The 26,418-nt window shown below is 39.6% G+C and overlaps 1 protein-coding gene across 1 annotated transcript in view; it reads right to left on the reverse strand.

Annotated features, from left to right (window-relative positions):
• Positions 1–21,897, reverse strand: part of ALPK2 (alpha kinase 2) — a 35,485-nt gene extending 13,588 nt beyond the window's left edge. Inside the window, exons 1-6 of the mRNA XM_040580961.1 lie at positions 20,515–21,897; positions 7,419–10,275; positions 4,673–4,820; positions 2,680–2,807; positions 2,545–2,580; positions 8–282 (exon numbers count right to left, since the gene is read on the reverse strand). Of these exons, the coding sequence (XP_040436895.1) occupies positions 8–282; positions 2,545–2,580; positions 2,680–2,807; positions 4,673–4,820; positions 7,419–10,275; positions 20,515–21,897 (4,827 nt within the window). The remainder of the gene's footprint in view (positions 1–7; positions 283–2,544; positions 2,581–2,679; positions 2,808–4,672; positions 4,821–7,418; positions 10,276–20,514) is intronic.
• Between the last annotated feature and the right edge of the window lie 4,521 nt (positions 21,898–26,418).

Below are 26,418 nucleotides of genomic sequence, written 5' to 3' on the forward strand. Positions count from 1 at the left end.
AACTTACCTGCAGTGCTAGTTTGTAATTCTTTTGAACTAGGTCATCCTTACTCTTGGTCCCATACGTGATAGCATTGTGCACTTTGAGAACACAGGCGTGGCCAGGACTGAACACTGGCACGAGGCCTTGCATCACTTTACTTCGGAAGGCTTTCCGGTGCATTCCTTCACCAAAGTGAAGCTCTTCTGTAACTATTGTTCCATGCAGATTTCCACCAAAATAGCTGTCACTGATGAAATCTTCTCTAAACATGAGCTGCATGAATTCAATTTCTTCCACACCTGAAACACAATGCCGCTTTGTTCTGCACAACCTTCTGCAGTCACAGGGAAAGGGGTGCCATGGGGGAACGAATGCATCTCTCCATAGAGTATTAAAGAAAATGCTCAATAGAAACAGAATAAAAGGCCTAACTTGTGTTAACATGGGGTTGGGACCCTGCTTCTCTAAATGTAGCTTGCTGCCTCTACTGTCTGAAGCCAGCATGGAGAAAGATGGCAGTTCAGGTTCATAAGGAGAGAATACATACAGAGTGTAGCGAACACAAAATGGAGGCAAAGATCACAAAAGCTGGTTTTAAATATATTAGGGGAGTTGTAAACTGGAGCTTCAAATGAATGTGAGGTCAAGCTGACTGAGAACTGAAGAGGCATTGAGGGAATACAGAGATCCTCGTAACTCTGCTTTTTTGGGAAGACACAGACAGTAATAAAGCAACATGCCTCATCATGTTAATTGTTGTCTAGACAAGCTCGAGCACATTCCCCTCAGCTAACTGATTGCCGCGCATGGTCCCAGTTTGCAGACCGCTCCTGCATTCAGCAATGTACATAGATATGAATTTAAAAGTAGAACACAGATCTTTGCCCCATGTGCCCAGAGCACATTCTTCTGAAGCTAGCCTGTCTTTTCAGAAAAGCCGGAAGTTTCTGGTATAACCAGTGCTTGTTTCAGCTTTCAGCTTTGAATCATTTCAAGGAAAGATTCTGCCAACATGTTCATAGAAGCACTCAGCTGAAAGAGGTCTCAGTGCTTATCCAATATGACCATGATGGAAACATGCCTTTCCTAGTACCAACCACATGCGCTACACAGCTCCAGTGCTGCAGACTGGCACGTTAAAGTGTTTCTTTTCAATCTGGCAAGCACAAGCTTAAAAACAGGTTTATTAGCAAAGGTAGAATAAAATAACAAGATTTTTTTCTTCATAAGTGATTTTAAATAAGAAGCACATTTCTGTAAATGACTGTGTCACTTTCAATCAAAAAGCAAATACATCCATTTTAGTGATCATTATATTCAGGAGAAATTTGTACAATATTCATCTTATCCCCCCACCTGTGGATTTTGAAATTACCAGTAACATAAGAATGTGTTCTTAAGTTTGCTACAGCTGAAATCAAGCAGCATTATGGATTTCACCCTTTTAAATGATCACTGGAATACAAATGGAAGAAAAAAATATATAAGGGTGGAAAAAGTGGTTAAGGTTAAGAACTGAGAGAAACTAAAAAATTCTAACTGCACCTCACATCTCCCAGCACTACATTTCAAGGAATATCAGTGAAAAAGATAAAGAGGAGAAAAAAGGTGTTGACTACACAGCCATGAAGTCCTTGCAGCTCCTCTTTATAGTTATTTCTGGTTTAGATTCTGCACACTATTGCCTCTCTTTGAAGCACAGAGGAAACAGTGCACATATAAAACTAGAATTAGAAGGCTCCTTAACTCCACCTAAAATTCTCCGTTGATCAAAAGCTATACAGTGCTGTTACATGAAGTTTCCTGCCTTTATTTTAACAAGGAACCAAATGCTTAATTTTATTCTTCTAAAAAAAGAAAGAAAAATCAATTGGCCAAATGAAGTACTTGATTAGTACAGTGTGTTCAGAAATGATAAACCAATTTGAATTGTACTGTCTATCTTTAGCTGCAGCAGAGCAAGACATATGCTGAGTGTGATTAAACACAAGTTAACATATGGGGAAAGCATTCCAAAACTTCATGCCTGTCTTTCTCTTGGAGTAAAGTTACATAGCAGGTGACTTGCAAAGACCATGTGTTCAAACACCAACGGCAAGTATTTCTGCCAAAAGAGCTTTCAGTACTCCATGTGTGTCTATGTCTCTGTATAACACATGCCATGTTATTTCTCTGTTTACTGTATGTGAAGTACTAGTGCACCAAACTAACAAGAAGTTACAGAGTTAAGTTCAGATCAACAGTTTGTCACAGCAGGTACTCCTTGACTCTGCACAAACCATTCCATCCTACATGAAGGTTTAACCTACAAAACTCCCATGGACTAAACTGAATTTTATCTTTGATGGTACAGCAAAGGTGACTGCAAAAGGGGAAAGACAGCTAGCAAAAACACAATACTGATGACTTCAGTGGATTCCCATAGTTTCCCATGGGATAACATCTCAAAATGTCTCAGTCTAGTTATATTTTTTCATTCTTTGTCCTATTTGGAAACCAGAAGAAACAAAGATGGTTCCTTCCAATTGTGAGCACACATTCAAGCAGATGTGTGCACTTACCTTCACAATTCTGAAAACCTGAGAGATGTTCCAACACTACAAGGAAATAAAGAAACAGTTGTTATATTTTTAAAAATTATTAATGGAAAATGCCATTGTCATTATTATTAATCAAAATTATAAACTGGGATTTACCTTCAGAAGTCAGATTAAACTCAGCAGTCACCTTTCCATATAGATTATTCAAGCAGCAATAATACATTCCCTGGTCTTTGTTACTGGCTTTAGCTATTGCCAAAGAGACAGGAGAGTTATCCTGGGCACTGAAACAGAATATGTTAATTTTACACATCAATACTTTTTAAAGGTATTTCCTGATTATTCCACATATGTCTCCTCCTGTCTCTGGAATTTCAGTCCCTCACTGCAAAGACTGATTCAAATATGATGCAAGTAGAAAAAATATTTTATCTCACCCTACTTAGAAGCATTCAGCCTCTATTATGTGTTTCACAATAGATGATCCATGACATTCTGAGAGAAAAGTACCTCAATCAGAGTAAAAAATAATCAAATCACACCAAAAGGCATTCTAACATTTCTAGCAATATCACGGCCAAATTATATAAAGTATGAACATACAAAAGCCCAAAATGTTGCATGCTGTTCCTCAGTATTGACTCCTCACTCAGCTTTCTCTGTTCCTTTGCTTTTTTTCAAGCTAGATATTTGTTCTTTGATGTCTGTGTATGCAAATCCACAAATGGATCAAAGGCAGACATTATTAACAGGGGCGCAATGATATGTGAATGCAGTTACAGTCCTTGCAGACCCAAGCTGGCTCTGGAAGCAATAAAACCACATGGAAACAGTGCTATCTGTTTATAATGTTTCAAATGTATTTTTGAAACATTATAAACAGATTTTAAGAGCTATGTGATAAGAATGTCACTACTGCTACAGAAGAAAATAACTCATCTCCACCCATCTCATTGCACTGCCTCTGGTCACTCAGAGTCAGGTTAATTGCCTGGGTTAAGGGGAGAGATCATTCTTCCTTAAATACAACTCCCGTTGTTGAAACCAATCAGCTTCAAGTTCCATTTGATACAAATATGAAGTTCAAAGTAGAATCATAAATGTTTTGGGCTGGAAGGGACCTTCAAAGGTCATCAAGTCCAACACCTTCCATGAGACCAGGTTGCTCCAAGACTCATCCAACCTGGCCTTGAACACTGCTGGGAATGGGGCACCCACAGCTTCTCTGGGCAGCCTGTGCCAGTCTCACCATCCTCATTGTAAAACATTTCTTCTGTAACTTCATTCCTGCCCTCTTTTGTCCCTTGTCCTATCACTACAGGTCCTGGTATAAACTCTCTCTCCAGCTTTCTTATAAGCCCCCTTTATGTACTGAAAAGGCCACTATAAGGTCTCCCTGGAGCCTTCTCTTCTCCAGGCTGAACAACCCCAACTTTCCCAGCCTTTCTTCACTGGTGAGGTGTTCCAGCCCTTGGATCACTCTTGTGATCTCCTCTGCTCTAATAGGTCCATGTCTTTCTTGTACTGGGGACCTCAGAATCAAATTAAGTGCTCCAGGTAGGGTCTCACAAGAGCAAAGGAGGAGAATTTCCCTTGACCTACTGGTCACGCTTCTTCTGATGCAGTCCAGGATACAATTGGCTTTCTGGGCTTCAAGTGCACATTGCCAGCTCACATCCCATTTTTTTGCCCATCGGTATCACAAGTCCTTCTCTGCAGGGCTGCTCTCAATCTATTCATCCCCCAGTTTCTATTGATACTGCAGAATAATCACATCAAGCTCTACATTGCACGTTAGTTCTTTCAGCAATTCACTTGCACCACACAAGGACAGAGCCTCCCAAATATTAACCAAGTGCATTTATGTTGTTTAGCTGGGTGCTGAGGTTCAAATTTTATTTGATATTTTATAGTACTTGAAAGTTGGATGAGTCTGGTTATGATCAGGCCGAGAGGAATTACTGGTGATAGAATGCAAACTATGACCAACATTAATGCACTGTGTGAAAATAAGCTACTTAATTACGCTGTTAAACTTAATTTTTGCACCTATCATACTAATCCTCTTAACAAACACAAAAGTGAATCACTGGCATATTTTCCCCAAAGCTATTCAGAAATTACCAGTCCTTCAGAAACAGTCACTTACCTTCTCTGCAGTCGAGCTAGTAACTTGGAATCTTTAGTCCATGTAATGGTGGAGTCACCATGAATGTCACCAAATTGACAGCATAGCTTAATATTTCCAGAGCAGTCAGGGAACAACTCTGCTTGGATTTTCTTCAGCAGCTTGGGAGCTTGAAAGAGAAGAGCCACAGTTTAGGATTAGAAGATAATAATAATGGTTTTGGCATTTTAAAGGAATCCCAGACTGATTTTCAGCTGTTAAGAATATGAATCTGACAACACTGGTAAATAATTATGATTTCTTCTGGTGCAGAAGCCAAGGCTTTAAAATACAGAGGTTTGAGAAGACTGATTCAGTGCCCCACACACTCAAGGGCAATGTTTTCAATGCAAAGACATTTTGAATTTATGGAATAGGACCCAAGGGAAGTTCTAGCCTGAAAAGGCATCAACATAAAATAATTTCTTAACCAATACACATTCTCTGTGACTAAAGGTCCAGGCGGTTTTATTAGTAAAAAAAACCACCACGAATGTAGAGCATACCATATGGTTACATAATGAGAATCCATATTAACCGATACTTGTAACTAGTAGATTTTTTTAAATGATCACAGCCTTTGAGAGAAAACACTTTAAGTCCCAGGAGATGCTCAGTCTCCAAGGTGTTCTCAGAACATACCTAACACACACTGTCAGGATGAGACACTGCAAGATACAGTGATGGCACCATTTCCTTTAAAACACAGCTGGTTAGATATTAACGTTGTGGTTAGGTATTTGCATTTGGTAATGTCAGTGGTCTTTGCATCCCTCTTCAGTTTCACAAGGATTAATTTCCCACCTCTAAAGAAAGTCCCTACCTTTCCAGCCATAGGGCACAGTTCTTTTGCTAAACATTGACCGTCGTGCAGAACAAATCCAAGAATCACTCAGGTTACAGAGAGAGAGCACTCTGCCCAGCTTGGGGAAGGCCCTGATGACTTGGTTCTCTGCTAAGACTTCTTTACTGGTTCACAGAACTCTCCAGTGTCTTTGCACATGGGCATGGCATGAGCAGAAGGGTGGAGGGTACTTGGAAAGAAAGGGAACATATACTTAGGGAAAGGTTTTGGGATCGTGACACATCCCTGCAACTCAAGTGAGACATCCCTGCTAGATATAAGGGATGTAAATGCAAGATGTTATGTTCCTACTGTGTTAATTCTGAGCTGCTGCACTCTGAATGAACTGGCCTGACACATGTCCTTTGTGGATCCCATTCCTGCAGTCTAAGTTTCCCCATCTAATGCCAAAGGAATGCTGGATCCAGCTCGAAGGGTCAGGCACCTGGAATTCACTGCTATGTTTAACTTGTAGTCACTTAAGTCCTTAGGCCTAAGAATCTTGCTGAATCAGGGCTAAAATGAAGCAGACAGTATGTGACAGAACTGTAAATAGAACTAATGGCTCCATATTCCCTGCTGTAACCACAAAGTTGTTCCTCCTGCAGCTGAAAATAATACAAAAGAGAACACTGAGTATATCAGACTAACCATACCAACCTTCTCATAATGCTGGGCAAATGTCCACACAATTCTGTTTGTTCTCTGAACAAACACACATTCATTTCAGTCTAGACTGAAGCAGATCAAGAAGGAGGTTAAGAAAATTCAGTCTTATCTGATGCAAGCCTGACTGTTTAAAACATAGCCTCAGGTATATGGAAAAAGATCAGGCATTTCTCAGTAATTGCAGTTTGCTTGCTCTGCTTTGAAGGAATGTGTCTCTCCTCCCACACATTTGGTTCTCTGGCAAAGGACACATCTTTGAACAAAGAAAAGTTTGGGGGTTTTTTAAATGTGATTGGAAAAGTAGAACTCTCACCAGACTGCACTGTAATTTGAATCTCTGAAGAACTTCATAATTGTGTAGCTTACCTTTAGTCACTGCTCAGTCTTGCTCTGATCTATTAAAATATTTTATGATGCGAACATGAAACATAGTGTCAAAACATAAAAATAAGATCTTGGTCCTTGCAAAGTATCCATAGAAACCACCAATACCTCATCTGTCTAGCTGTTACGCTATTGCTACTCCTGTCTGCATTTTGTTGTACCTGTTAGCAACCGCCTAGAGACTCTGACAAGTAACCTGATTCTCATTTCAATTATGTTTTCTGTGTCAGTTTAATATTGTTAATTTCATCAGTGTCATTTATAACCAACAATGGTGAAAAGGAATGCAGAATCAGTCATCAGATAGGACTGCAAAACATAATGTTTATCAGTAGTACCCTACTAAAACCAGTAATACTTTGCAAGTAATAAAAGCATTTGGTAACCAAGAGAGGGTAATTGCATTTGGGAGCCACAGTGCAGAAGCATAACTGGGAACACAGCCTTGTGGGAATGTAATAAAATACAAGTACTGAGCTTGCAGTTGCTGTATTGTGTGTAGTTATGTGGTTCCATTATGCTATACATCCCTGAAAAGTTACTTGAAAAGACCAATAAAGAAGTAACTATTTCAAACAGGTTAAAAAGTTCATAAATTTAATATATTTTCCAGCTAGGAAAAGGATGTTAGAGAGGGTTCAGCTCTGTGGCATGAGCACAGCAGTAGTTACTAAGTTCACAGAACTAGAAATTAAAATCCGTGAGAGCAGGACACCTTTAGCTGACACAATTTAGACAAAAGTAGGCTTGCAGTGTGTTTAACGAATTTGAATTTTGTAGTGTAGCCAGAAGGATAGGAAAGGACAGAAATGAAAATCAGTTTTGTCTTACCTTTGCTATCCTTTTTCAAAATTATTTTCCTTTGCTCTTTTCTATCTTCTTTATGAATCATGCCTGCCTCACTCTTCAAAGACTTCTCAACACAGCTAGGATCCTTGTTGACATTTCCCCTCTCCTCCAGTCGAGGTTTTTTTGACAGCGTTGCTGGTGGCAATTTCTTCTTAGCTCCAGCAGATGAAGGTCCACTCTTTGCTTTGTCTTGTTTATGTCTGATGGGCTCAGTCTCAGCAACAGTTGGTGATGTCTGGTAGGATTTTGACCCTTCCTGATTTCTTAGCCTTTCCTCATTGACTGGGAACGGATCATATGGGGTTGACACTAAGGAGAATGGCTGAGTTCTGCTGCATGATGGTTGTTCTTGAAAATACTGGTTGTTCCCTGAATCACCTGGTGGCAAATTAACTAAACCAGTTACTACACTCTCTGATGTCATGACTTCTTTATCATACTCCATAGACTTAATTGAATTATCAACCTCAGTTAACTTGCTGGAAGAGATCAAGTCAGGACAGGACTGCTTAGTGCTAATTTTCATAAACTGTCTTTGAGCCTTAGAGCTAGCTAAATTGTGCAAAGGACCTTCATCTGGGTTATATCCAATAGCTCTTTGAATCTCTTTTTTATTTTCACACAAGACTGCTTCCTTCTTGTTTTCTTCAGGTACTCTATGGAGCTGATCCTTCAATGCTTTGCAGAAAGTTTCCAGCCTACTCAAATTTTCATCTACTTTGACAGCAGTTTGTGTGGATTCAGTTTTTACCTGACTTCCTATGCCAAGACATCCCATTGCTGATATACTGGTAAGATGGCTCTCTGACTGGCTTACAGGTGTGAAGAATGGTAATGTTTCTTTTACAGTCCCTTGTTGGATATCTAACTGATCACTGGTATCTCTATAATCTTCATTCGCTATGCTGTGATACTCTTTTTGAGTCTTTCTAGGCAGCGGGGTACTAACTGATGTTACACTTCCAGATGCATATGCCTGATTTTTTGAAGAATCTGTTTTTAACTCTTCATCAGACTTGAAGGTGCTGTCAACAAAAAATACACCTTGTTCTGATGTATTATTAGGGGAAAGTGCAGCCTGACTCTCTGAAACATGACTAACTCCTGAGTCACAGGAAGTTCCAGCCCTTTGTTCATCACCCATGCAAATCTCTCTCTGTTCTCCTGTTTGACAAGGTTCGTATCTGGGCACTTCTACATAAAAATCTCTTAAAAATGGATCCCCAGAGGAGGGAGTGAATGCCAGTTCTTGTTTTTCTATTTCTGTCAGCTGGTCTATATTTTGGAGTAGATTTTTACGTGTTATGGTTTCAGGAGTCTTAATGAAAGTGGGCAATTGCATTACATAACCATATTTCTGTGCATTAGAAACAACTTGAAAATCTTGACAGTCCTTATTTTTTGAAAGATGATAGCTGTCAGAATTAGTGTCATTTTGCACATCCAAGTCTGAGTGATCTTTTTCTTGTAAATTCTTTTCATAATTTTTACATATGGTGTTAACAGAAGAGTGTTCTCCATGTGTAAACTGACCGGTATTTTCAATGGGGAAAATGTCTTTCTTTTCAGGGAAATAAGCCAATGCTTTTCTTGCTGGATAACAGTCTCTAAAATGACACCCTTTACCCGTTACAGACTCATTTATCAAGGATGTATTGTGCTCAGTATGAAGCAATTGTCCAATTGTCCCACACGACTTCTCTGACATGTAAGATGGGTTTTCTTTTTCACATGCTAAATTACCACTCTGAACTTTTTTTAATCTTTGAAGAGAATCTGCATCACAAATTCGGGAAGCATTATTAATGGTAAGCTTTCCTTCCCAAGCAACAGTCATTTGAATGGATCCATTACTGTCAGTTAATGTTTGATTTGGCTTCTGCTCCAAGCACTCCTCTGTATTTATGATACTATTTGCTGAAACACAAATGGATGGTGTTTCCATTTTATTTCCAGTGCTAGAATCTAGACATATACCATCTGTTTCTACCACTTGTGCAAGACAAATGTTTCCTATGGATGCACTGTTACATGCTTCATCTGTTTTAAGTAAGATATTAGAAACATTGCACCCTTCTTTCTCTGTTCTTTGTCTACTAGCTGGTTGCGTAATAGGTTCCTCCTCTAATATAAAATTTATTGGCAAAGGGTGATCAGAACCAGTCTCCTGTACAAAGTCCAGTTCTGTGACTTTGTTATCTGTTGGCCTAATTTCTAAACTTGTGATGCCCCGGTTTTCAAATGGGATTTGATAATCTGACTCTTCTTCATGAAGAAGCTTCCACAGCTTGTCATGCACTGCAGACATATCATCATCTTCTCTGCACCCAGGTTCTCCAGATTCCACAACTGGCTTGGGATTAGCTTCATACAGAGATTCATCACATGACAGACTGCAGAGGAGATCTGTGTCGTTGCTACTGTGCGAGTCAAAATTACACTTTTGGTCTCCCTTCCTTGGCTCATCACATAGCTTTGCAGAAAAAAGAACAGCACATAAACATTCTTGTTTATCAGGAACAGAGTCTGTATCCCATAATGGCAAAGGTGAAATGTCATTCTTTGATTTGTTGCCATTACTAATAATATTAATTCTTTGTTCACTGAAGACTTGCTGGTGACAACTTAATTTCTTATCACAACAAGCATGGTGTTGAGAACAGGTCTGTAAATTTGCACTCTTTGCTTGTAATGTCTTTTCAGTACAGAGCATTTCTGAAGCTGGATAGATGATTCCTGCACTCTCATAAATCATGAAGTTGCTTTCCTTTTCTATTTCAGGCTCCATAGTTAGTCTTTCACAATTCTGCGTGAAGATTTCAAGATCAGCACCTTGGTTCTACAAAGAAGAAAAAAAAGAGAAATGTAGTTAGAATTGCTGCTTGACACAAGCCTGAAATAGAGTCCTGGCTTGAAATATACCTATTAATTAATTAATTAATTAATCTATCTATTTATTTATTTATTTATTAGTAATGTTTGTCAACAGCCAAGTTTCTGACTAGTAGCTATGAACCTAACAGACTGAAATCATACTCCTGGGTCTTAACAGCTTTGAACCCTGACAATTTTCAGATCTGAACCAAATGCTGAGTTTAATCAAGAAAAGATCAATGACTGATATAGTCCAGCTAGATAAAAAACGATAAATAAACCAAACCAAACTACAATAAACCAGTCATATCTATGCCTTTTACTAACAGTTGGAGTGTCCCAGCATACTTATGTAATTATTACATAATCCAAACAGATTAATTTCTGGAACTACCCAGACTGGTTTTTTGGGAACTTGCATTCCCCTTTGCTTTCATCATGGGCATTGTTATTTTAGGTTTCACAAAGATGCTTCCTTAATATGTACCAGTCTTGAAAAGTTTCAGAGAATGCACCCCCTGTCTGCCATGCTATGTACTTTAGAACAAGGCTCCGACCAAAAACTGAACATATGAGTCAGTTTTAAGCTATCTTCGAAATTTGTCTTTAGTCATCTCTGACCCCTTGAGGTGACAAGTCCTCCTTCAAAAGGGAGTGCCAAATATCATTTCAGCTCTTGCTTCTGTCCAAGAGGTAATGAATTCTCATTATAAGGCATGTTCAGCCCTCCTCTAGCAATGAGACATGCACTGCAACTTTAGGGGTACTGCTGGGAAAACTGGGGCAGAAAATAAAAATCCATATTGTTCCCACATCTTCTTTACTCTTCTGTATCAAAATATTCCACATTGTCACTTTATGTAGAAACAATCCATTCCTCAGTTAAACTAAGCCAAACTGAACTTAAATATGCAAGGAGTGTAGACCTTATTAAAGAGAACAACTGGCTGCTGTTTGGTCTTGCAGGGGATGAAGAAAGTGCTGCCATCTGCGTGGCATACTAAGTCTGTTAAAATGTTAACTGTTCCCCTTAGAACTGAGCATTCACTCTTAAATGCTTTTTCCACAGTTCCTGCCAAGCTTTTGTTCTCCAGGCTTTCCTCTAGCTCTCTTCAGCACTAAATCAATTCCTTGGAGTTAGTGAGTGTATTTCACCCATAGCAAATCATAGATGGAGAAGCCTACAATTTTTTACTGGACAAAAATACAATGTTTCATAACTGAATTATGCTTTATGCTTTTGGTTACTGTCTATTTGCCAGAACAATCTGTAAAAGTAGAGAGCAATTTATCCATCAACCTTTGAAAAAAAAATTAATTTCAAATAGCCATTTACAGGATATAACAACATGGCCTCATGAATTAGTTTGTACATTTGACCATGTACCTTTCTAGTGGCTGGAGCTTTGCACCTACTCCCAGAGGAAATGATGAAATGCTAAAAAAAAATCAGACTGAGTTTAAAAAACACCAATATTTGTAGACATTTTTCATTTTTTAGGTGTTACCCAGCCACAGACTCCACTCATAACTGGTTTGGGTTGGTTTCTTGCCTCATGAGTCCCAGTTCCATCCATAGTTATTTGTTACCTTGTAATGATGTGCTAGATGGCTCAAATTAATAACTAGGATACATAATAAGCAAGTCCTCTGGGTTACAGCAGAGCTATGAATGTGTAATGAGTGCCAGTAGATGCATAATTCAGAGAAGATTCTGAAAAGAAGCAAGTGTTGTTACTCAGTGAAGGACATGTAACGAAGGATTTCCCATGAGCTGCTGTGTGCTCAGGTAGAAGCAGGGGCTGCTCAGACACTAGGTTCTTAGTTTCTGTAAGCTCATGGTAAAAGGATTACCGGCTGTAATAAACATTGCTTTCCTTTGCTGCAAAAGCCACCCACTTCAGCTGCAACTCCTTTCATCCATTCTGTTTCTCCATTCAGCTTGAATAGGATGTGGAGTTAACTACATGCTGTGGACAATGAGGAAGGAAGAGATATAGAAATTTTTTGTCAATTACTTTAACTGCTGTTCCCACCCCAAGCACCATGCAGTTGCCACCAGACTGCCTTCAAAATTCCTTGGACAGTGCACACTGTTCCTGAGCCTAGGAACCTCAGCTCCACAACTGCAGTCCCCTCTGATTCCCAATTCCTTGGTTTCCTGCTCAGTTCTGCTCTGCAGAAGATGCCATTCTCTAGGTCTTTGAGTTTAGACTTCTTTCAAGTCAAGGAAGATACGATCCTGGATGTGTCTCTACAGTCAGTTCCAGTTCTCCTTTCAGTCGGTCCTGAAGATTTGGTCTGAGCCTAGTGCTCCTTCTGCCACTTCCACTTCCCCCTCAAACCTCCCTGGAAACCAGTTTATTCTTCTATTCCTTATAGCCACAGCAGCCTCAATCACAGGTTTTAGTAAAACCCATGGAATTCTTGCTAAGTATTTTAGACATATGATTCATCAGTCCCTACCAGCTGTTGGTATGAAACTGAAAACAGACAGTTCTCTCATGCCCACCGGAAAGTGGGGCTATTATTTCAAGAAGCCTTTTATCTATGTAATCTGTGTGTCTGTCCATGTTGGCATCTGTCTGTCTCAAGTATTTATAGACATGCAGCACTGTAGAGTCTAGACACACATTTTGATGGCTGGAAAATAAACACAATGACAAAAGAAGGCTTCTAATGAAGTGCCTTGCCTTGCATTTGACAAAAGTAGGTCTGAAAACAGATGCAATTTAAAGCCTCATAGTGGCACATTTATTGTTTTTTTTAATTTATATTTAACAGAGATATGTGCTCCTAGGGTATATGGTAATCAGCTCCATATTAATTTTGTTTGAAAGCACTTCTATCCAAATCCTTTGAACATGTTTTAGGAAACCTTGCTGGCTTTAACTCTGGTATTTTCTTAGATTAGATTCATTTCAGCTAACACAGTCCTAGAACTATTCATCTTGATTTGATTTTTTGTTCTCTGCTCTCACAGAAGATTTCTGGGGTTTAATGCCATACATTTTAACAATTGCTTCAATTACTGTACAATCTGTTCAACTACAGGATGACAAAGGAATGGTAACAAACTAGAGAATTTAGTTATATGAATGCAGTAGAACAAGCCATTTTAATTTGTGCATGTGTAACAAACTGCCTGGTTGGGACAACAGAAAGATGAAATCACAGTTCTATATTTAAATTCATACACAAAATACACAGTCCACATACTTTCATTATAAAGACGTGGTTACTGTGAATAAAGGAGGGATAAGTAGGTAAGTCAATTACATCATAGCTATGTAAAAGGAAGCTGGAAGCAGCCACTTCAAAAACAGAGCTTTCTTTTTAATCTATTGTAAAATTGTGATGTAAGGAGGTCCCTGCCTTGTTTTTTTTCTCTGCTAACATGACCCGTTGTGTTCCACAGCCTGACAGGAACAGTTAAATGAAAAGCAAAGGACTATAGGGAGTAAGTGAGCATTTTTACCACCTCTGGGTTATGGAAGGAAATGGGGGAGAATATGGGGAAAAGAAGAAGAAATTTTAAAAGATTCTACTTCTTCACAGCAATCTGATATCAGGAACATCTTCATCTTACAGCCTCTGTGGAGATCTAGAAGACACAGATGACCAAACCGATGATGTACAGACCTGCAGAATGTTCTATGTGAAGTAAGCTTCCCCCAGAATGTTTTGAGTCACCTCTTTAAGTCACCAGGAACTAAGGAGCAGCATCATATCTGTGGCCTCAAATGTTACAGTAAAACTCATCTGTCCCTTCAGCCCAAGCTGAGTTCATTTTCAGACCTGGAGGTCTTCCATTCAATCCATTATATCATCCGACTTAGTGGCCAACACATTACATTTCTTTACCTTTTCTATTAATGGTTTTACTGCCATACTATGCTTGTAGAGCGCTGAATAACTATGCATGCTATGCGTAAGTTTAAATCAGGACTAGATCAAAAACATAATTTTCTGAAAACAAGGCTCTGGCTCTGAAAGCCATTGACTCTTGTAGCAACAAAGAGGCATCCACTTATGTTATCTAGTTGCCTTGCACCCTACCTCTTCATTTTGTATTTGCTCTCAGTGTCCCATATTCACTCTTGGTTTTATGAGTTGCAGCAGACACCTTTGTGGTGGGAATGACAGCTTCTCTAAGTTAAAACGAGATCCTTTCTGGATCTGACTGGCTCTTAAGCTTTGCAGGCTGTGTGCTGTTCAGTGATTGGCTTTAAGTAACACTGAATTAACAAGCAATAGCAAATACTTGGAGAGCATTCTAAGAAATGTCGTTTAGATTGGCTGTGCTTCAGCACATGTAACAGCATCAACAGGATGCAGTCCTACAGGTACTCTGGTTCCAGACTTGTGCCTGGGTTGAAACTGACTCAAAATCAAAGATGGCAGTTACTTCTTATATAAAGTAGATTTCAATCTGGTACAGCCCATAGTTGTGGTTGGTTTTCATTTTTAGCTTGTTTTATGGTTTTTAAGAGAAAGTAATTCAGCCTGTGGAAGGTGATGAATTGATACTTCAAGATCCACATTCACAAAACAGGAAAAACAGCACAGGAAGCCTGAACAGGAAGAATTATTGTTGCTGTTCAGTGGGATGTTCAGCTAATTACCTCCATCAGTCATTGTTGAGATTGTCTAATAAAGCCATCTGCAGAGAGGCCAAATGATATCGGATACTAAGGAGGTGGGGCAATTCAAGAACCTGAACAAAATACCGTATCTGTAACTGTTTTGTTAAATAAATATTTGATTCTTAAGGAGAATTTTCAACCTATGGGGCATGGGAATATAGCACCTGAGCAACCTGTGTTATTTAATTTAATTACTGATATGGAAAAAGGAGGAGTCAGCACACTTGTGAAAACTGCATATGCTAGCTTCTGGAACAGCATAAAGGAACTCAAAGATTACATACACCCAGGTAGCCCGGGAGTACTCCCAGTTCCTGGGACCCAGTGTGCCCTGCAGCCATGTTCCTGGTCCCATGGACACGGTCTGAGCTCTTGCTGGTCCTTTTTTGACCCTGGTTTACATTCAAAGAAGGAAGCCAGAAAAGCCATTGTATCTCAAGAGGTGATCCATATGCAACCTCATCTACACACAAACCCAAAAAATTGTGACTTTGAGCAGGAAATAAAACAATTAGGTTTGGAAAAAAGCAACATAATGCGCTTGGCAATAAAATGCATACACGCCAAGGGGAAAAATATCAGGGGTAAACTACACTGCTGAAAAAGACATATAGATCATACAGGGGAAAAAATTAAACATGGCAGGTAACAATAAGGTCGGTGGAGGTTGCGGCATGATACAGGAGCAGAGCTACAATTTCCTGTCTTGGTGTTTCTTGCATGTCACAACAAATCACATTCAGAGACTTATTAAAAGAATAAATGATACAATTCCAGGCAAAGTATTTTGATAGAGTGACTGCTAAACATAAACACCCGTACAAGTGCTTTGATTTGGAATTAAGGCAAAACTAAAAAATACACTTCTGCTCTGCAGAAACTCTATGTTGTCAGCTAGAGTCAATAGTGATATTGCCACTATCTTCACTTATCAGTGTTTCTTGATAACAAAACTGACAGGCAGATCATCATTATCTCCTAAATAAATATATAAAGCTGGGATCTTCAGACTATGACAAAACATTAAAGAAAGCCAAATACATTAAGTTGCGATAAAGTGAAGAACAGAAAGCCAGCTAAAACACCTTACTGTGTGATAAAAAGGTATGAGTGAAGTTGGACTTAAAATGACCCCTTTCCATGTGATACTTTTAAAGCACCTCAAAGCCTCACAAGAACCTTGGAAGTATAATGTTAGCTGCTGTTATCTGCTCCCTTCCCATATCTGAGAAATGGACCATCTTCACCCAATGTAAACTGAGTGACAAACTGTCACATTCATGTGCAAAGAAACTCAGTAGGCATGAGTTAAGGCTATTGTAGTTCCCCATCCCCTGCAAAACCTAGGGCTAATTTATACATCAGTCTCTCGCCTGATCACCTGAACCATTTCTGTTAATGAAAGCAAGAAGTTCACCTCTGAAATGAGATGATTCATTTTACCTACCATTTTCTCACTGTCTTTTAAGAAGAAATAGTTTAGCAAGGTAATTTTCCCCTGTAAATGCAGTTTCCATGTCACGTTTATACCCTTCTGTTTGTACAAATGGAGTATAACTAGGAGTAAACCAGTCCTAGAATATGGACAGTAAGTATATCACTGACTCTGGGATCAGAGCAGGTTTTTTGTGTGTGTCTCCCTGAAAAGGCTGGAGCGGATTATAACACAGGTGACAAAACATGATGTTATCTGCCAGCCCTAGGGTGAATCCTATTGAATAAGCAGGGTTGCTATCACAACCTAGTTACTCAGACTAGGACTCTTTTGTTTGGTTGGATACAGAGCTCCTGTCCCTTGCCACACTGCTCAGGCTCAGACCCTTCCTTGCGAAGGTTCAGCTCCCATCTCAGCCAGACTCAAGAGCAAAAGTCTCAGACAAACCACCTTTTCAAGTGGATCTAACAACCACTCAAGCCTATTAGAAAGGATGAGGTATAGCCTCTCAAACCCTCCTGTTGGACCTGTGGGACATAATATGAATATAATATTCAGAAACAAAGCATGTTAACCACCTGATGAAGAGTTACTCTGCACCCAAGGGCTACTGAAGTATTTTATACAGAGTACAGAACTTTTCCATGAAGATGAAAAGCCTTGAGAGAGACCTAATTTCTACACATTCAGAGTTGGAGGAGATTTGGATCCCAGCTTCCACTGCCACAGGAAACATTTAGGCAAACTGTTTTTTCAGAATTCCAGCAGAGAACTGTGAGTGGTGTCAAGCTGCACCAAGAGGGAGTAAGAATAAGTCTCATAAAAAATTATAACTGACTAGCTTTTGAACTCATAAAACCAGAAAACCTTCCTTTGTTTCCAGCAACTATTCCCTTAAATGTGACAAGAGGCAGTTTAAAAACATTTGAATGAAAAATGAAAGAACTAGAAGCTGATTGAAAATGATGTGTCAGGCATGCACAGTGGTTCTTAGTCATTACTGTTTTGTAACAGAAGTCCTCACCCAGTTTGTACTCAAAGCCAGCCATTAAACCAGTTTCCACCCGAATGCTGTTTATTGGCCTATGTAAAACCATTTTCTGGGTTTCAGTCCAGCTCCTCATGAGCAGAGTTGATCTGTAACAACTGTTCTGACATCCTTCCAAACAGTTTTCTTTCAGTTTTCCTTTGTTGTGTAACACAGCTGCTTCCTCCCCCCTTACCTTTCCACCCTTTTCCTACATCTTCCTGCACATTTCTCCTAGCAAACACCCTCCCCTTCATGACAGTGTTGGAGTGCAGTGCACACAACTCACACCTGCGTTTCTGCACTAACTTCAGAGCAGGGAGCTCTAAACTTGAGTGCTCCAGCAATAAAACACCCTAAATGACAGTTATCCCTTACACGTGGGACCTTAGGGACATCACACACAACAGCAGACAGGTATTATCTTAATGCACTGAACAAGGCCAATAGTCCAACAGATGAACAGCTTCATGGGCCTATGCAGCCCTTGTAATTTTGACTATCCTGGAATCTAAAAAGGGAGAGGTATTATGTGTTTCAGAAAATACTTCTTGTGCACAACCACATTACCTGACTACCTGGAATTTCTGTGTCAGTTCTGCTTCTCTCCTTTTTGTAAAATAAAATTTGAAATCATCTAGAAGTGATGCACGTTTGTGTCAAGAAGGTCAAACCAAGTATCTCTCAAATTTTATGAGAACAGGCTGTTCTGATATGAGCAAAAACAAAATAATGGCAGAATGAACAGCAGTTCTAATCAGTAGCGGGGAAAATGTTCTAGAAATACACAAACACCACATGTCATTCTTCCTGGGCTATCAGCATAAACACTGGGTATTTTGCTTATGCCCTGGAACCTCTCTGAATGTGCCAGTTCCAGCAGGACTTCACCAGCATTGCTGGCATTCAGCAGGCCATAGACATCGGCTCTGTAATTCTGAAGTGACACCAGTACCTTGCACCGAGGGTGCTGGCTGGACACTATGAATGGCCTGCAGACTTTAAGACTCCTGGCTCTCTGTAGAGTATGTAATATCATACAGCCGGCCCAGTTGGCTTTTAGGACCTATTATTAATTGAGCTGCTTTGAAGCATTAAAATAAATCATTAAACGAAGAATTTCACCTGTGGCTAGACTGTGAAGTCATGAGAGGAGTCAGGAGCTTCCCACCTTGGTAATGTAACCAAAGGGAAGTCACCAGAAGAGCAGTTGCTGCACAACACAGAGTGCAAAGGTTGTTCCTGTTAGAGGCAACTTGGCACTAAGGGGAAGTGTAAATCTTTGGGTAATTAGTGCTGTGGTTCTGTGAGTGCTATGTACCTCTCAGCAGAGCTGATTCACCATAGGGAGAGGGAAAATACAAAGCAATTCAAAAGCGGTCAGATGTGAGTTTTGCTACAAGTCCTTCACCTTGCTCCTGGCAGAGCTGGTCTCCAGCTAATACACAGTGCACTTTTACGTAAACCTGTGCACAGCAATAGGAGGTTGATTCTTTCTTAGGTTATACAAGCAGACTGCTGAGGAGTTTCTGGCTTACTATACAGGAGCTGTGAGAAGCTGTCCACATTTTCCTTGTGCTATAGAGAGTTGTTTCCAGCTGGGATGCTTTTGCTTAGCTCATTTTCCAGACCACATAATTTTGAAGCTACACCTAAATTTCACCTTCGTTCATGCATGTTTAAAACCAGGGATTTGGTTTGTGCTCACCTCTATCCCTTCTGTGTACATCAATACTTCTTTCCTACTTGATTTTTATCTAATGTAAAGTTTTGGTCATGAACACACAAATGGAAGAAATACCTACTGACTGCAAGTAGCAAGAGGCTAACTAGCCAATATGAAATCTGGCCATGGCACTTACAGTGACATAACAGCAGCTCTCTGTTAATAGGCTTCTGGGATTTAAATTATTGTACTGCACTTGGAAAAAAAATGAAACAATACCTCTTGGAAACCATGGCATTACATACTGTCAAGAAATTCTCAGTAGGTTAATTTCAATAGGGGGGTATTTCCCATCATAAGAACATCATGTGCTGCTAAAACATCATTGGAATTTTATGTCTCATAAAAACAAAGAACCCTATGAATGTTTTTCAAGCAGAACTCAGTGATTTTTGACTGCTTAAGATACCCCAACAGTGAAACTAAAGTCAGTCTACTACCCAGTACTGGGAGACATTTTGGCCTAAATAATACAGATGAAAAAAAGCATATGGAACTGAAAAAAGCTTGTGTTTAAAGCTTTGTCAGAAATGGGCTTTTTCTGTGCAATTAGTTACACACCTTCAAATCAGTAAAGTCAGTGATAATAAGATTATACATTATTTAATACTCATACATATGTATTTATATACATTGAGTTTTTAATACGTGAAATAAAAAGTACAATCTAATTCTCCCACTTACGAAAACTGGTGGAGCATCATATTGATCTATACAACTATATTGATTTCCCCAGTTTCCTACCAACAACAAAAAACATGCAAGTACCTGGAGAGCAACACTTTGAGGTTTTTATTTTTAATTGGTTTATACATTTCAACTGGAATATCTAATTCTTCCTTTGTTTTATTTTAAAAAAGCAAAGCTTCATCCACCTCTGTAATATGAATTCTCTGCATTACATTCCCCTCCTTGTAATAAATTCAGAGCAAACCCTTGTTGATTGTTTTAGATTTCCAGCACCTAAGCTGATGACAATTTTGTTCTTTGAATATAAACTGAAAAGAAAGTAAATCAAAACATTCTCTGCTCACAATAGGTATTTGAGAAACTTTCTGGGTTGAAAGAAACATTATTTTGATAAGACCTGTGCAATAGCCTTCATATCAGATTTCCCTATCCAGCTGTCCAGAGTCCCATTAGTGACTCTTACTATTATCAGTCTCACTCTATAATTAGAACAGCTCATGGTTTATTTGGGCCTTTTTCAAAACCAGATTTCCTTCCCAGCCGTAGCTGTCATTCAGAAGTGCATGAATAGGAACTTTCAGAGTAATTTAAATTTTACATTATTTTATGAAAAACAGGAATAAAATGCATTTAAAACAGAAGAGCAGCTCTTTCTATCAAATTATAAACACTTTACTTACCCTTGGAGAGACATTTTCATTTGGCATCTGATTTTGCTCAGACAGGCCCCAAGTCCTTTTCCTTTCCCAATGATAGTCTTTATCTGCCTCTTCTGTATCACACAAACCAGCCTCCATTTGCAAGCTTTCTGTCTCCTCGGGGACTTGTGTTGAAATGACACCTTCCTGACTGGGAAACAGAGCACTGGATTCCTTAACCTCTGCAGCAGTCTGAAAAGATTGTCCTATATTACTTACATATCTGCAAAGCTCTTTAGGGTTTAACAACTTTAAAAGGTTTCTTCGTAGACTTTCTGTTAAAGTACAGACAGGATGCCTCGCATTTTCCTCTGGCAAATTTCTTCCCCGCTCCTCTAGAAGCAATGAGCTTTCACCCAGCAAGTCTTCATCCGTACCATTTTCTGTCATCATCCCTGAAGCCTGATGTGTCAAAGAAGCATCTATGCTACTAGTAGAGGAGTCTGTCATGGCATGTATATTATCCTTGTTCTTTGATTTATCACTTGAGAAACCTGCAGCTGAGTGGCCACTTCGATTATTTTCTTCTTCAGTTCTGGGATGGTCATTTTCAATGGCCGCAGATGCAACAGGCACTTTATATTTTTCTTTGTCTTTCAAATTGGTATTTTTATCTCGGTTGTGTCCAACAGTGAGAGTCATCTCTGTCTGCAAAGTTGACTGGCCGTACATAGAGGGGTCTCTCCTTACATTTACTCCTTTGAATTTTGAGTGATGACCACAGAAGCCAATGGTGGTATCCATAGGCGTAGTGTTATCTGATACTTGGAACAGACAAGGCATTTCACTGAGGAAGTAAGCACACCCATCACAATCCTTACTCAGTTTTAAATCATCTTCATCATCACTTTCTAATAAAAACTGTAATTTCTTTTTCCAGATTTCATTTTCATGCACTGTTAGCACATCTGAACATTCAAAATACTCTAGGTCATCATCACAAAATTCATCACTTACACTTGGAATTTTCTCTGCATAACTCTCCAGAATAGCGGAAGAATTTTCAGAATCATCTTTCACAAAACAATTGTGATTTACTATGGAAGTATCTGCCTGCTCACTGAACAGGGTATTCATGGTTAGAGGTCTATCATGCCCTGTCTTTTTATATGCCTGGACACCTGCCAGAGACTGAGCAGATACAGAGTCTTCCGTGTTAAGGCAACAGTTGTCTGTGTGATAAGTGATTACATTTGTAGGGTGGGCATGCACTTGTCTGCTGCAGTACTCCTCTGCTTTTCCAGTGGTGACACTGACCACACTGTTAAAATCAATTAAGTCATCACTATTCTTTGATAAATCCCTTAGGCAGGAAATATTTTCCTGTGTTTTAAATACGTATTTTACATCCATGTTGTCTTTCATGTTAGGCAAATGTGGAATTTCTCAAACGGGGACAATACTTATGCTTCGCTGAGCTTTTCAAGCAGTAAACCCCTTGCTTTTGAAGAGTCAGAGTATGGTGAAATAAACATGAGGTCACTCTCACAAGGTAATTCTTGTGTGGTGCAAAACGTTTCTTGTTCTGCTCATTTTACCCTGAAGTCTCCCACATTGTCATTTAGGTCAACAACAAATTCTGAGGAAGTTGTGGTTTTGTATCTTGTTCCAGTTCAGCAAAAGTTGAACAGTAGGTCATTCTAGCTGTCAGGCTGTTTCCAGGTAGTGTTCAATAACATGTAGATCTTGCTTTGTGCACCTGCATATAAAAGAAACCCAAAGTTTAACATTACTTCTAAAAGGGGTATGTGTATTTTCTAAAAGCTGGTCTATTGACACATAGTTGCAAGCATTCTAAAGAAAAAGAAAATGTTATTTAAAAATCAAGTTCAAACATTAAAGCAGTAACTATAACTCGGCTATCTATGCAATGACACTTCATGGCAACACATTGTAACTATCCAAAGTTATTTGTGCTAGGAAAAAAAATTCTTAGGCATGACCGCACATACATGGAGCAGCATTAAACAGGCTCTAGCATCTGACATTTTATCATTTCTAAACGCAAACAGTAATCTGCAGACAACATAAATTTTCACATGTGCATGACTTCTACAGGTACTAAGTACCTGCTATTTTGGTCGTCACATTGGTGCAACAGTAGGCTATTCATTGAATTGGCATCATGGGGACATAAATTCCAAAATCTGCTTGTAGAAATACCTGGAACAAGAAGTCTCGTTAGATTTTATAGGGCTAATTTTGTTTAAAGCAATCCATTGTATTTTGCCTTAATGATGTTTGTAATCTCTGTGATAAGAGAACAATGAAACGAGGCTGGTTAGCTTCAACTTCCTGTTCATATTAAGTCTTACTTTCAAACAGCTGTTCAGTAGCAAAATGGTGTGGCAAAGCAGAACTTACTTAAAAACAAAGTGAAATACACCAAAAGGCTGCAATTAGTGGAATCCAAAGAAATATGGGATCATCCCTTTCTTCTTGTAAAAAAAATCTAATTTCCCAAGCATTCTCAAAGCTTAGCATTTCACCTACTTGAGATGTTTTTGTATATTACTAGAGGCACTCTGGGTCATTCTTCACCACAGGGTACCCACACTAATCACAGTAGCACACCTCCACCATCCAGGGATCCACTATCAGGAAATGTAGTGTAGGAGAACTGAGTTTCAAGTAAATTTATCTCATGAAGGATGCCAGACTAAAAGCTCTGAAAAACAGTGACCTATTTTTATTCACAGAACTGGTGTGACATGAAGAACAACAGGAAAAACTTTCTTGCCATCTTGCTAATGTGATAAAGCAGTTGAAAGACATCTCTATTCATTCTCCTTTTCCTTCCCTCTGCTTCTCCCATTGTGACCTTTTTAGCTAATGTCTCTCTCCTGGCTGCAAGATGACCAGCCACTAGCACCCTCGCACAGTAACCTTTTCCAATGCCCTTTCCAGCATTGTGTAGCACTCTATCTGCTCACTGCAGGGCCACTCATTGGACCTGTCAGCACCCAGCTTCATGTCACAGTCCACTGCAGACACTGATCAAAGTAATTTAGTAAGAAAATATGTGGGAGCTAGATTAGAGCTTAATGGCTAAATAGCAAGGGGCTTGCATGGCTTGCTTGGAATCTGCCTCTCATGTAAAGAACACAAAGCAGACAGGTATATTTTTGTTTCCTTGGGGTAAACCATGCCACAGACCCTTTCCAGAGAGCTACCTGGGAAGTGAAAAGCAGGAAGAGAAGATGGTTAGCAGAAGAGTACTAGAAGGGACAACAACGTCAGGTTGTGTAACAATTAGACTCCATGCACACAAAGGAGGGCAGACAAAAAACAGCAGATGGGGTAACCAGAGTAGCACCCTCTCCCAGCATAAAACAGGTATGTGCACTATACACCTGTGTCGATGTGCCTACTGAGCATACGTGCTCAGCCTCACTTGTTGGACTTGTGGGCATGGAGTTGCAGCAGCCTTGCTGTAAGGCTGCTGGCTTCAGCACCTCCTAACAGGCAGCCTGGGTCAGCATAGGCATCTGGAGTGCATGAGGAGAGGGAGAAAGTTCAGTATTTTTTATATGAGAAGTAAGACGGGGGAGTGGGAGGAGGTAGTGAAAAGGCAGTAGGAAGGCAACATACTTTGTCAGTTTAGTCTTGGAACAAATTGGGAATGGTCCAGCATACAAGGAAGTGGAGGCCAACAGGAAAGGATGGTTTGAAGACCAAGTCTGATGTGCTACAAAGGTCAGAGTCAGCTCAGAGGTGTAGCCAGGAAGTTGCCAGAAGACACAAGATGACTGTTGTGGTTTAACCCTAGCCAGAAACTAAGGAACACACAGCCACCCACTCACTCACTCCTCACCCCCTCCCCCAGAGGGATGGGGAGAGAATAGGAAGGGAATGTAAAACAAAGGTTGAGATAAGAACAATTTAATAATTAAAGTAAGAGGAAAAAAAACCAAAACAATAAGAACAATAACAATTATAATGAAAAGGAGGGAAAAGGGGAAAGGAGTAAAATCCAAAGGGAAGGGAGAGAAAAGTGATCCACACAATTGCTCACCAACTGCTGACCGATGCCCAGCCAGTCCCTCAGCAGTGATCAACAGGCCCAGGCCCACTCCCCCCAGTTTATATACCCAGCACGGCATCCTATGGTACGGAATATCCCTTTGGCTGGTTCAGGTCAGCTGTCCTGGCTATGTCCCCTCCCAATTTCTTGTGCCCCTCCAGCCTTCTTGCTGGCAGGGTCTGAGAGACTGAAAGGTCCTTGACTTAGTATAAACATTATCCAGCAACAACTAAAACTTCAACATTGTTCTCACACCAAATCCAAAACACAGCACTGCACCAGTTACCAAGAAGAAAATTATCCCGGCTGAAACCAGGACAATGACAAAACATCTCCACAGTAATGCATGCCAGCTTGGTCACAGTGGCTTCGCTAGAGATGCTTTGCAGCATGAAACTAAAGAGGGCAAAATATGCACTGCTGTATGCAGCGTTGTTGATGTACGGAAGGTTTCAGGTCACTTTTTAGTAGAGCCTGTAGCAATAGGACAAGGGGTAATGGTTTTAAACTAAAAGGGGGGAAATTTAGACTAGATATAAGGAAGACATTTTTTACAATGAAGTTGGTGAAACACTGGCACCCAGGTTGCCCAGAGAGGTGGTAGATGCCCCATCCCTGGAAACATTCAAGGTCAGGTTGGATGGGGCTCTGAGCAACCTGATCTAGTTGAAGATGTCCCTGCTCATGACATGAAGATTAAACTAGATGGCCTTTAAAGGTTTCTGCCAACCCAAGCCATTCTATGATCATCCACAGAGGAGGTACAGGACAGGAAGATGGTGTGCAGGCTTCCTCCAACTACCATTTTTGAGCCTGAGCAGCAGCCTAGTTCAAAATCCATCATAATCTGGGCTTCACTGCTGAAGAGAACAAGAGGAGGATAATTAGTGCATATTGTAGTTGTTTTAAATAGTATTGACACCTGTCAACTGGTCCAATACTCTACACTTGCTTCATGCAAGCCTTTGAACTACAATCTAGACCAAGCATGCAACAAAAGTTGGGAGAAAAAAGGCATTATCTTCAACCTTTCAGATCTCTGATCACTTTTTGATTTCCACTTCAACTCTAAGAAACAAATATTTAACAGGGGGGGAAAAAAGGAACTGCAGAGATTAATCTTTTCCTCATCCATTTTATTACAGTGCCATGGAATTAGCCCCCAGGATTCACCTATCTCCTCTTAAATATGTATTTGCCTGATGTTCCCTGCTGCATTCTTTCAAATCTGCTTTCATCTTTGCTTTTCAGAGGACCAGATGCCTCTACTCTGTTTTGGAGGGTATAAGTTATTTTAAAAGCATGGTAATTTTCCCAGCTGAAAAGAGCCTTGGCAACATTTTTTTATGCAGATTGACTCATGAATACTCTTTACTAAAGCAATTGTGCGATACAGTTATTATCTTAGTTCGGCTGCATTTTGACATTGAGGGGAAAAGAGCTGTCAGATTTCTCAATGTGAAAATTAGATTAGATTGCTGTGCATTCTGTCAGATCCAACAATGGAAATTAAAGAAAAATAATGTTCCATGAGGAAAACTGCAATAAATGCTGGTTTTCCACCCAGATAAAGATAAAGAGACATTATTTTTTTTTAAATTGGGGAGAAAATAGAAGATATTACATACAACCATAATTACAATTATTGACTTTAGACAGAAATTAGAAAGAGAACTGTTAGTATAATAACCTCTCAGCTCGTTAAGAAAACTTGCGACAGAATATACATAATGAAATTCACCAAGGAAAGATGAAGGGGACATCATGATAATTTACCATCAGCTACTGACTAGTAACTTGAAAACAAGCTAATTCCTAATAAACTGGGTTTTGAACATTTGGTGAAAAGAAGGCAAGACAAG

This window comes from Falco naumanni, chromosome Z, assembly GCF_017639655.2.
Source record: "Falco naumanni isolate bFalNau1 chromosome Z, bFalNau1.pat, whole genome shotgun sequence".
NCBI classification, from domain to species: domain Eukaryota; kingdom Metazoa; phylum Chordata; class Aves; order Falconiformes; family Falconidae; genus Falco; species Falco naumanni.